This window comes from Salarias fasciatus, chromosome 22 (genome assembly GCF_902148845.1).
Source record: "Salarias fasciatus chromosome 22, fSalaFa1.1, whole genome shotgun sequence".
Lineage (NCBI taxonomy): Eukaryota > Metazoa > Chordata > Actinopteri > Blenniiformes > Blenniidae > Salarias > Salarias fasciatus.
In genome coordinates, this window is record NC_043765.1 from 8,445,928 (window position 1) to 8,458,021 (window position 12,094).

Here is a 12,094-nt window from a genome sequence, read left to right on the forward strand (position 1 = left end):
AGTCCATCACAGGGCAACATAGGATCACTGATTAAAATCACATGCATTTTTATTGAACTGTGGGAGGAAACCCATACATGCATGGAGAGAACTTCCAAACTCCACACAGAAAGGCCCAGCTGGTGTTTAAATTTAAACATTCTTGTTGTGAGATGAAGCCAGCCACTGGTCTAATGCAGCCTGTGTCCGATCTGTTATTTGCCTTTGTGACTTTTCGGGACACACAAGGTGAATGTTTGAAAACTGATACAGTGTTCCCTGCACTAGTTGCATGTTCACTTTACGTATCATCCAATATTGAATCACAGGAGCAATGACAGTGTTTATGTTATTATGAGAAGCTTCATGTTTTTTCATAATCATCACAAATTCTGGAAATTCTTGACAAATGACACTATGCATGTCCACCACTGTTAGTGTTATGCAAGGCTGAAAATGTGAATTTATGGAAATCAGGAAGAGGAGAGAAGCTCAGTGACAATCAAAGATGATCTAAATAGCAGCCTATATGCAATGAAATGGAGCCATAAAAATCCAAATATATATAATATCACAATTTTCCTTTCCACACATTTTTTAAATTAACTGGAGAAGAAATAGAATGAGGCAGATTTTTGCATAATAAAACCTTAGATTTCCAGTGAAATGAATAATCTCCTCCTCAGCAGCAGCAGCTGGAGGTGAAGCAGTTCCTGGCAGGGTGAATGGACTGCACAGCTTCCAGCTGTTACACATGCTTTTTTTTTCCAGCTCCGGGCCCCAAAACCTGGATAAAGAGAGAAAAAAAAAAGCTCATACTTTCATCAGTTACCATGGTAACCACCATTCCTCCATATGAAGAGACACCATGCAATTAAAAAGCTTCCTCAATTTATCCTCAGTGAAAAGGAATGATGGGCAACACATTTACTTAAAAAAGATACATGAATTGAATGTTTATTCTGTCAGCTGCAGCAAAACACTCCTTTCTTATATTTACATTTTCCATCATTTATTTATTTTTTTCTGAATTTAAAGAGTTCAGTTGCATGCATCTCTGATATCGGATTAAATCTATTGTTGTTTCTCTTTCAAATGAAGTTTGCTTTATAAAAAAACTGTGACTTTAGACTGACTCTGTGTATCATTTGTTTATGCAGTGTATTCCCCCTTTTTTCATCAAACACAGATTTTGTAGTGTGATATTATCCGATTTGATATTTGTAGGGATTTTTCAATCGCTGTGAGCTGACAAAACCATGGGCTCAAGCTGTGAGAGGCTTTCGGTAAAGAGATCTTGTTTGTCCCCCTTCGACCTTCCTTCTCCTACATGCTGACTGTGGTCTCCACCAGGAGCCATCACTCCTCCACCAGCCTCAGTCTGAACCTCCCTGCAGAGCTCAGACTCCATTTCCACCTTAAAAAAAAAAAAAGAAAAAAGAAAGAAACATGGCAGAAAATGTCAAATATTCTTATTTCTTCCCATGGAAGAATGGATGACTCAAACTGTGGAAGTGGAATAGTGAAAAACAAAACCCCGGCTGACCCCGAGCAAACGTCTCCATACCTCACAGAGGTCTTAAATCTATTCTTAACTTCTGTCTCTGATGTGTGTGTGTGTGCGTGCACGCCACAAACGTGTGTCCTAACAGCTAATATATCAGGAAGAGTGTCTCAAATGTTTACAACCGGACAGACACAGGATACATCATCAATGAAGTTCCATGTGGGACACTGACTTCATTACCTGTGGAGATTTAATAGCTGAGCCAGTTTCCACTGATGATATGTGTAATGCCACGAGTCGAATCATCACAAAAAATGTGTGAAGTTAATAAATACATCAAGGAAATGACAGGGCACAACAGGTGCACAGAGCTGCAGCTCCTGTTGTGATCACAGCGCCCCCCAGTGGCCCATACAGAGTGTCTGAGGGAAGTAAAAACAGAAAAGAAAAAAGAATGTGTCTGAAGAAGCATATCCTTATTGAAAAAAAAAAACAAAAAAACACACACATTTGCTTCCATCTATTAGTGACCTTTTCGCAGCATAAATGCCAAGTCAGGGTCCATGTTCTGCAGTGGAATGAAATTTTCCAGCTGTAAAAACATTAAAATGTGGCTGTTCCTGCCCTTTGCACACATCAAACATCAATTCAAAAGTATTCTCAGTATTTTCAAGCAAAACTGTAAAACTTTAGGGAGACTATCAAAAATAATATAAGTATCCCAGGTAAGTATCATATTTTCCTTGAAATTAGAGTAATTTAAATTCTACCAACACTGATTTATACTTGTGTATTTTGTGCATGTGCAGTCGGATTCTCAAATAAGTTTGCAGTCCATTGTGAAGCCATAAAATATTTTGAGTAGTTTTATTCAAAATCCTGCAGAATTTACAAATATTTGACAGCGTTTATAGTGCATTTCAATCCTCTTTCAAGTTTTACACGTCAGTTAATAATTTTGGCTTAAACACGAGGGAGGGAGGGAGGGAGGGAGGGACTGATGGATGGACTCACTGTAACTCTGGACATTTACAGCCAAAGAAACGAGAAAAACAGACATGAAGACAACGCTATGATACATGAACATGTACACCAAAGGCGATTATAAGCAAGGTTTTTTTCTGTCAGTGATGCATAAAGTGGTATTTCGTATTCCTACGTGATAAAATACTCGCTGACATTTGGCCCACGACGTCGAGAGGAGAACAGGAGCGTGGTTTCAAAGTGCTGCTCGTCTTGGCATTACAGGTTTCTTCTTGAAGATATTTACAACTGTGTCTGACAACACTGTGGTCCTGATGCGGGGATATTTCATCGCCATGGCAACAACAGCTTCCCCACTTAAAAAAAAAAAAAAAACCCCAAACCAACTATCAACACATCTGAAACAGGAACAGTCTGAGTTTCACTCAGAAAGGATGGGGTCAGAGAATGCAAATAAATAGCAAAGATGTGCTTCACAAACAAACACTGGGTAATGTTTAAAGGTTTAGAAAGTGCTATGTACTTATTTACAATGTGGGAAATACCATAATAAACTCTTTAAACGATTAGAAACACCTTATGTGATGTTATTTACATGTACAAAAACAAAAACAAAAAAAACCCCCTCTTTTTGTTATAAAAAAGTGCAGCTACGAACAGTTCCTCTTCCCAACCTTGCCGGATCACATCAGTGTGTGTGTGTGTGTGTGTGTGTGTGTGTGTGTGTGTGTGTGTGTGTTTCTGTGTGTCCATGTGGTTTGAGCCGGTCGGAAATAGGCAGGATCAGATCAGCCGTTGACAGGTAAATCCTGAGGAGACGTCAGCATTAGCGCGCCGACACGTTGAGGGCCGCGGTCAGGCGGCTCGTGGCCGGAACGTGTCGCGTCTGACATTGAGGTGTGTCGCTCTTACGTAACGGCTCTTCGACAGAGAACAGTTCACAACCGCACTGAGATAACACTGCACTTACTTTTTTGTTTTTAATTCCGAATTGCCATGAAAGCACTTTTGTTCTACAAAAAAAAAAAAAAGAGCCTGTAGTAAAGTTTTCAATATGAAATACTAATATAAAACAGTCTGCCAACATCTCATTGTGCAAAATCAACATCATTACATTGGGCTAACACTGTGCCAAATCCCACTTCAACAGCGTTCAGGCGTCCGCGTGGCCGGTCTGTGAGCTCCCTGCACCTTTCAGTCACTTGTTCGCCTCCTGCCACGTCCGTGTTGCTCACATAGCAAACAAAACAAACATTTTTTTTTTTTTTGGGCGAGTTAATGGGAGCCAGCAACCTTTAGACCTGTTCTGATGGAAAGGAAATCCTATTATGTGTGCCGGATCCATCGGAGCAGCTGCAGTCGTGACCACGCAGCCGGTAAATCCAAAGACCCGCGCTCTCTGGAGCCTTCAGAGCTGTCCAGCTGAGAGCGCTGCAGCCAGGAACCGAGGGTGTGGGTGGGAAAGGCAGAAAAATCAGACGGGAATGGCAAACGAATATGTAGAAAAGCGACATATTTCCTCGGAGTCTGTAGTATAAAGATTCTGCTGAACAGGAGGAGATTAAATACACTACAGCGCCGTCCAGCTTCCACGAACAAATTTGACACAGGTTGACACAAACGGTTGATTGGACATGGTGGTCCTACAGCTCTGACTGCCAGCCGTCCGTCTTTAGTGGCAGGGTTCGAACGGCAGCTCGCTGAGCCCTCCGTGAAGCTCCACCGACTCCTCCAGCCACGACATGACGTCGCCCTCCAGGTGCGCCCCACACGTCGCCTGGCTGTAGATCTCAGAGGGCGTCAGGACCCGGGACCAGAACTGCAGATCCGACAGCTCGCCCATGAAGGACTGAGTGACGTCGAAGCGTCCTCCCAGAGTGTCCTGAGGAGGCAGCAGACGAGCCCGGTTATCAAACATTAGCATCTAATTTGTTTATTCAGTCATTGTAGGTCATATTGCAATACTGACTGTAAATGACAGCTAATATCAAGCAACCCGAATTAACACTGTTGACTAAAAGTTAGATAGCTCACTTGAATCCGGGTTGCTACTCGGGGGCCTGGATCTGTGGAGTGTACATGTGCTCGCTGTTCATTGTAGCATTTCTCTGGGTTCTGAGGTTCATCCCACGGTCCAAAAACTTGCATGTGAAGCTAACTGGTGTGAATGTGACTCTCCGTCTCTTTGCGTTTGACTGATCTTGGTCTAAAAAAACACTGACGCTCCCCATAATTGGACTGGAATTAGCAGAATTACCTAAAATTCAGTCTGTGTCTAATACTTCTGCTGCCGATTTGATTTGTTTGACTTCAGGAGCTGTAAGAAACAGCTCGTTCAGGACAATCTGTAGGGTATCATTTGGATTTATACATAAATAGAGCTGTGTCATCTTCATAAAGCCTGCCACTGAAACCATATGCAGAGTGAAAAGAAACCTGAAAGCTCAAGAAGAACATGCAAGCTCCACATGTTGAGGCCCGGAAGGGTTCCTTCTCACTAAAAGACCTCCTCTACCACGACACAGACCGGACACAGACAAGACACAGCAGGTCTTTGCAAAGACCCAACTGCACTCAGACTAATGGTGTTTTTCTTCATTCTACAGCCTGAGTGACTTTTGCTTTGACCTTTCAATATCAAAGATATATTTTGTGAGGAAGTGCTGCCCTCAATACAAATAGACTAACTGCAGTCTGTTCCGAAAGTGTGTTTTCTGTGTGCGTGCTGCATGTTGTACCTGCTCCTGCCCCAGGATGAACATCCCTCCCGGCTTGATGGGGTGCCAGGCTGACAGGTTCTGCCCCGAGCCTTTCTTCACGCCGTCCTGGTAGGCCTCCCAGGTGCCGTCACGCGTCGCCCACGTCACGCACACGTGATGCCACTTGTCGTCTGTCAGCGTTATCGGCAGCGTCACGGCCTACAGAGACCCAGGCAGGATGAGGGGAGGAAACACAAACATCTGTCAGTCTGACATCAAAGGCTTTTCATTCCAGTCATATTTTAATCAGCTTTCATTTTTGAAACATGTGAAAAGCATCTCTAGATCTGGGCAGTGGGCTACTCGTTTCAAAGCAAAGTAAAAAAGCTTTAAAATAAAATCAAATGCGGCCGCATATCGACAAAAGCTGCAGAATAAATACAAAAGGTTTAACATGAAGAGAGAGAGAAGAACGACTGAAGAATCAACTGCTCAACATCTCATCATCTGAGTATCAAGTTCCTCACTAAGCAGCAGATTATGATAATATGAGAATCTCCACTCAATCCATCCTTATCCACTTTGAGAAATTAATCAAAGCCTGGAAATAATCTGCTTCTGAGGACCATTTAGCTGTCATTGATCAGTTTGATGACTGCCAAGTGTGTCACTCGAAGACAACAAACATGACGGCTTCTCCCTCCCTGCATTGTGGCTCCTGCAGACAATTAGGCCAATCAATTACAATAATCAGATTAATTGCTTTGTTGATTTGTTGAGCTGGCTGCACACAGTGCCGGGGCAAGGAAGGCAAAAAGAACAAACAGCTGTCTTCTTCCCGCTAAGGAGGAAACGAATCAGCCTTTCAGGGAATGAAAGATTAGGGAGGATCAGGGAGTAATTGAATAATTTGTGCCTCGACAATCAGCACACGGTCTCGTTAATGTCGCTCGGAGTGAGACAACGGGAATCGTTTTCTGGGAGAAACAAACACAATCTGAGGAAAATCCCAATTGGAAGTTTAGAAAACCACAGAATGCCTTTACCTTGTCATTAATCAGCAGCTCCATGGGGTTGTTGCCCCACTCCATTAGCACCAGCTCGTTGGCTTGCCCTGGCACGGCGTAGGAGAACGGGGTGCCGAGGCCCGGGCCCGCCCCGGCCTTCAGCCGCAGGCAGATGGTCATGGCGAAGATCTCGTTGACCACCGAGCGCTTCATCCTGGCGTACATGTAGTTGGTCCTCATGGGGAAGTCCAGCATGAAGGCGCTGGGGCTTTTCAGCTTCTTGTGGTTTCCTTTTAAGAGCGAGAGGGAGTTTAGATTGGCGGTTTGTTTGTACTGCTCCTCAAATCCACAAGATATGGATCTCTGACACACTTCCTACACGAACAGGTGAACGTGAACTCAGTGCTTTGATGAGATGTTTCTTCTTTTCATGAATAGAAACACATGAAAACCAGAGGATTACAGCATTGTAATGAAAAATTTCCTTGATTTTAAGCCTGGTGATATACTGTATATTGACAGACAAATTAACCTTCTGAGCTTATAAAACGTTACTGAAACTAAATTGTGAATTATAATCAAATGAAAGTAGTTTTACATGAAAATGAAGCAATATAGCTGCTTCCAAAACATCTTTAATGTTGCTAATCACTTTCACATCAGAATGCTTACTGTCTTTTACTACATTAGCCCTAAAATCTCCCATAATCCCTTGCTATTTACATATCATTATTGTACAGTGTATTAATGTACATTACACAGTAAACCAGTTGTAGGTGATATTGGATTACTACTGTGATTAATTGTGAGGCATTGTATGCGTGTGTGTGTGTGTGTGTGTGTGTGTGTGTGTGTGTGTGTACCGTGGTCACTGTGGTGCAGCTGACTGAGCACTGTTTCCAGCTTGCTGTGGCCGCTCTCCTTGCCGCTGAAAGACAGCCTACGCGGCTGGTGATCGTCATAGTGGGGCTCGTAGCCATGGTGGTTGTCATGGTGATCGTCGTAGTGGTGGTCATCATAGTGTCCGTGTCCGTGGTGATAATCGTGGTGGTCGTCATGATGGTCGCCACCGTGGTGATCGTTGTGGTGATCGTTGTAGTGATCATTGTGGTGGTCGCTGTGGTGATCGTCGTGGTCGTCATGGTGATCATTATGGTGGTCGTCGTGGTGATCGTCGTGAGGTCCGTGGTGGTCACTGTGATCATCGTGGTGGTAGCTGCTGTGATGGCCGTGGAAACCCTGGCTCCTGCCACGGTGCCGGTCATAACGGTGGTCGCGGTGGCGATCGTTATGGCGACCGTGGTGCCCGCCATGATGGCTGTACCTGTGGCTGCCGTGGTGGTTGCTGTGGTAACCACTGCTGTGGTGGTCGTCGTGGTGGCCGCTGCCATGGTGGTCGTCGTGGTGATCGTTGCCACGATGGTGGTCCTCATGGTGGTCGTCGTGGTGGCTGCTGCCGTGGTGGTCGTCGTGGTGGTCGTCATGGTGGTCGTCATGGTGATCTCCGTGGTGGTCGTCATGGTGACCGACCTCATGGTAATCTCTGTAGTAGCTGTGCAGCTGTTCCTCCAGAGCGCTGATCTTCCGCTGGAGCAGCTCTCTCAGGGAGCTGGAGTACGAGCTGGACGAGTTCCTGGCCTGCGGAAACAAAAGAGAAAACTGTGAAACACATTTTTTTAAAACCCTCCAAGAATTCATGATCAGCTCAGTTTACGTGAAAGAACAGCTGGAGCCACAATGTGGATGTTCTGCACTCTCACCTGACTATATGCATAGATTAGTGCAAATGGTATGGATTTAAAGATAAAGGGGGTTTACAAGATGGATGGAAACATGTCCAAACCCTGGCAGGCTTTTGAAGAATGCATGTTTCTGTCGAGCTGCTATAGACTGTGTACGATTGGGTATTTGATCAGCCGATTCATGATGAACTGCTGTGTGTCGTTTAAACTTTCATGAAGCCAGTGATCATATTCACTAACCCCCTGGGTTCCTCACGGACAATTAAAATAAATGTTAGTCCTACAGGATTTCTGAAATTGTTATGACAACGCAAGATGCTTCAGTTTGAATGTTTTATAGTACCAGAAACTAAATTGCTGTTTCGTCCTTCACCTTAAAGCGTCTCTTTCACACCAATTCTTTCAAACAAGATCCTACATAGAACGGCACTCAAATGGTTGTGGCAGTGGGATTGCAGCACATTTTAGAAAAATTCAGTGGTAAATTCATGCTTTTTCGAGATTCTCATAGTCTTGATTTGCTGAAGCATTTGTCTTTTTGGTCAGACTTTCACTTTCCGACGCATTTCATTTTGTAAACGGCATAATAAAGGTCAGAGAAGTTACTACGACGGCTTTTCTCTCGAGGAGTGAAGTTGTGCGGCGGTTGTTGAATTGTTTCTCGCCCTCCCTTCATGTCCTCCTTCTTCCTCTCCCTCGCTCATCCTCGTCTTCCTCACACGCAAATCCGGCTTTGTTCCCTGCCAGCACACGCTACGATTAATAGCCTCGTCAGGGAGGATGAAGCTAATTGGAGGTGAGGCCGGCTCGCGCCCTTCGGTGCGTGGCCAGAGGCCGGCGGCACAGACATCCTGTCGCAGGAGGGAGCGACGGAGGGTAAATCCTCGGCTCCGGTGCTGTTTTGTTTGACACCTCGGGGAGGGATTGAAGGGGATTTCTGGAAACACCTTCGCCGAGCACAGCCCCGAGACCACCGGCACTAATAATGAGGCTTTCACGGGACGGCGGGCAGCCAGACGTTAGTCGAACATTGTGACACCAGGATCATGAAAATGTTTCAACACAGCCAGTGTGGCTTACAGCGAACTAGAAGAAGTTACTTAACTATCACATAACAGCATCTACAGCAAACAATCTGCTGTTTTAAAGCTTTCAAGTGAAAGAAATTCAAGTTAAACTGGGGCCTCACATGGAAAGTGTCTTTCATGGCACCACATCATGTGGTTCACACTCACATACACACAAAGGGTTGTTTGAGTTTAAAGGTTAGAGCTAATCAACTTAGAGCATCTTCCGGTTTGAGCTCAGTCACAGCCACTGATATCCAGGAGATGGATGAGGAGCAGGAACAACTCAGCGAGGACACTGAGTGCGTGTTGGCTCGAAAGCAACATGGAAACAGCTTTCACACTGCAGGCAGTGTGTGTGTGTGTGTGTGTGTGTGAGATGGTGACATTTGGGTGGATTGTGCAGATGTGGTGCCTCTGACTTGTAGCAGTTTTAATTAAAAAAAAAAAAAAAAAGAAAGAAACTCGAGACAGTATCGTCCATCATAAAACTGTCCTCCTACATTGGTAAACATGAACACTGAGCGATCAGACCATGTCTCTGAAACCTGTCCCTCCTCTTGGCTGCAGACGTCCCAGGCAGCTGATTCAGTGGCTGAGCTTCTGACCCTCACTGACGCAAGAATTGACTCCAATTAAGTCAAACCTTTGATGGGCTTCCGCCTCCTCGCAGCCTTTCTCTGCACATCCATCACAGAGTGTTTGAACAGACTCGATTGTGCAGAAATTTCACCTGCTACTGAAGAAGCAGTGCTTCATCTCAGAACCTGCATAAATGATCCTTTTTGTTTCTCATCAATGGACCAGAACACAGTAAATTAGTGAAAATGTTTGAGACAGCCTCTCGGTTTAATGAAGCAAAGTTTGCGTCACTTTGTTCTTACCTGCAGGCTCTCCAGCCGCTCCTTCAGCGTCTGCAGGGTTTTCCCCGTCTGCTCCGGGGAGAAGGAGCCGTGCTTCCCGTAGGAGCCCTTCCGGTGGTGGGGGTCCGACCGGTGGCTGCCGTGGGGGTAGTGGTGGTCGCTGCTGTGGTATCCCGAGGGCCCGTGGTGCGTCGAGGTGACGTGGTGGCCGCCGTGACTCCCGTGGTGGTCGTCGTGGTGGCCGCCGTGGGTGTCGTGGCCGTTGTCGTGATGGCTGTCGATGTGATTGTTGTGGTGGTTGTCATGGTGACCGCCGTGGTGGTTGTCGTGATGCCCGACGCTGTGGTGGCCCCCGAAGCCCTCGCACAGGGTGAGCTTGGCGGTCAGCTCCCTGATGGTCTCCCGCTGGTCCAGGATGGTCTCCTTCTGCCTCACCAGGCTCTCGCGCAGGTGCAGGATGGTGGCTTTGGCCTCGTCGGACATGGCGCCCCGCCGGCCGCTGCCGGCGTGGTCGCCGCTGTGGCTGCCGCTGCTGCTGCTGCTCGGCCCGTGGGGCACACTGGGCGGGGAGAAGCAGCTGGGGTCTGCGTCTGGGGGAATGGGGGTGCAAACAAACTTGGGGCTAATTCCATAGTCATATTCTATCCCAGGAGAACTTCCTACTGCAGCGGCGCATGACAGGAAGCAGTAGAAAATCAGAGAGCGTAGAGGGAAGAGGGGGACGCCCGCACAGGCTCTGACTATTTGCCGATGCCTTGGAGACCAAAGCGAGAGGCTCAGAGGACGGATGTCTCCGGCCATATTTGGATGGAGTCCAGGTTATTCCTTGAAAATCGACGCTCCTCCCAGGCTCTAGCTTTGCTTTGACCAACACCATGAATGGAGTTCATTTGCACTGACTTGTAAAGAACCGGGGCAGAGCATGGCAAGCAAAAAACAAACAGCACCTCCTCTCAGATAACATAAAATCCTGGTGTCGTACTCCGAACACAGAGAAGCTCTCCGTTAGCCGTTAACACAACCCTGCCGAATCACGGACACCTTCTTGGTTCCATGATGCTCTAACAGGAACGGGTTTAGCCGATGTTTCCCGATGGCTCCTGTCACCGTCTCGAGGAAGAGGTGTTGGGCCACCGCCAGGCAGGTGATCCCTCTTGGCTCCAAGGACCTCCTGTGCTCGACAGCCCAGAATAATCCTTTTAACTTTGGCTTCTAACCATCCATCAAAGCCCAGAGAGCTGGAGAGACAGAAAAGACACAAAATATAAGACAACAGGTCAGAGAACGAAGACATGATCAAGACTGATGACTAACCGCAGCACCGGTCAGACGTATCAATGATTTTCGTGGCATTTCTGAAACATTCATCTTGAAATCAATTACAAAAACAAAACAACAACAACTGGACCTCATGAGAAATCAGTCACTGTCAACACAACGACTTGACCTTTTACGGTACACTCAAGGATATGAGTTTTGTGATACCTATTGCTGTACAATATGTCGGAAGGCATCATGCTGATCGTTCTCAGACCAAAATATCAATTTGTATTATAACAGTGTCACTATTATGGGATATATTTCTCATTATATATCCGTGAAGGGTCCATAATCCTGCTGCCTTATTCTGCTGAGCTCCACTCTCCTACAGTATATTCAAATAGACTTTCCGTATAAAGGGTTAAGAAAAAAGGTAGCATATCAAACAGTTTTAAAAAGGAGATTTGAATGAAGAGATATTCAATAGCTGTGTCAATGAAATTGTTGAAATATGTTAAACTTATTAAAATTTGACTTTGTGTACGTTAAAATTGCAATTTTCCTGTAAATTATGAAAAATCAACAGTGGAAGTGACAACATGAGGTTAAAAGTAAAAAAAAAAAATCCTAAAAGATGAAAGTGGCAATGTTTGCTCTGGATTTATTAAAAAAAATTTTTGGATCAATGTTTTGATGTTAAGCTTTGCTGCATTTTGTTATCGGAGGCTGCAGATGTCAGGAGAAGCACAGAGATCAGGGCAGGCGGGTAAAGGACAGACAGAGGGAGGGCCGTATCGCCGAGGGTCTTTCAGGCTACGGAGTAATCAGATTACAGACAATTAATCTGCCCCCTCACCCTCTTCCCCAGCGGTTCACGTAATGAAAGTCAGAATTTTCTGTAGAGACGTGGGCGTGACCGTGGAGGTGCTCACTCACACCGAAGCCTCGTAAAGACGGTCAGAACGTTTGCCCTTGGCCCGGAGCCT

The 12,094-nt window shown here is 45.7% G+C and overlaps 1 protein-coding gene across 1 annotated transcript; it reads right to left on the bottom strand.

The window, feature by feature from the left end:
- Positions 1–4,142: 4,142 nt before the first annotated feature.
- Positions 4,143–10,811, bottom strand: LOC115409499 (LIM domain-containing protein A-like). The gene is made up of 5 exons (XM_030120708.1): positions 9,870–10,811; positions 7,040–7,814; positions 6,216–6,466; positions 5,209–5,388; positions 4,143–4,352 (listed from the first exon to the last, which is right to left on the bottom strand). Exons 1-5 carry the CDS (start codon positions 10,647–10,649, stop codon positions 4,143–4,145), a joined length of 2,196 nt encoding a protein of 731 aa, XP_029976568.1. The 5' UTR covers positions 10,650–10,811.
- Between the last annotated feature and the right edge of the window lie 1,283 nt (positions 10,812–12,094).

Coding starts and splice junctions, on each gene's coding strand:
- LOC115409499 (XM_030120708.1), bottom strand. CDS start 10,649: ATGGCCGGAGACATCCGTCCTCTGAGCCTCTCGCTTTGGTCTCCAAGG. Junction 6,467..7,039: donor GCTGCACCACAGTGACCACG/GTACACACACAC, acceptor CGCTCTTAAAAG/GAAACCACAAGAAGCTGAAA. Junction 4,353..5,208: donor TCATCCTGGGGCAGGAGCAG/GTACAACATGCA, acceptor CTGCCTCCTCAG/GACACTCTGGGAGGACGCTT.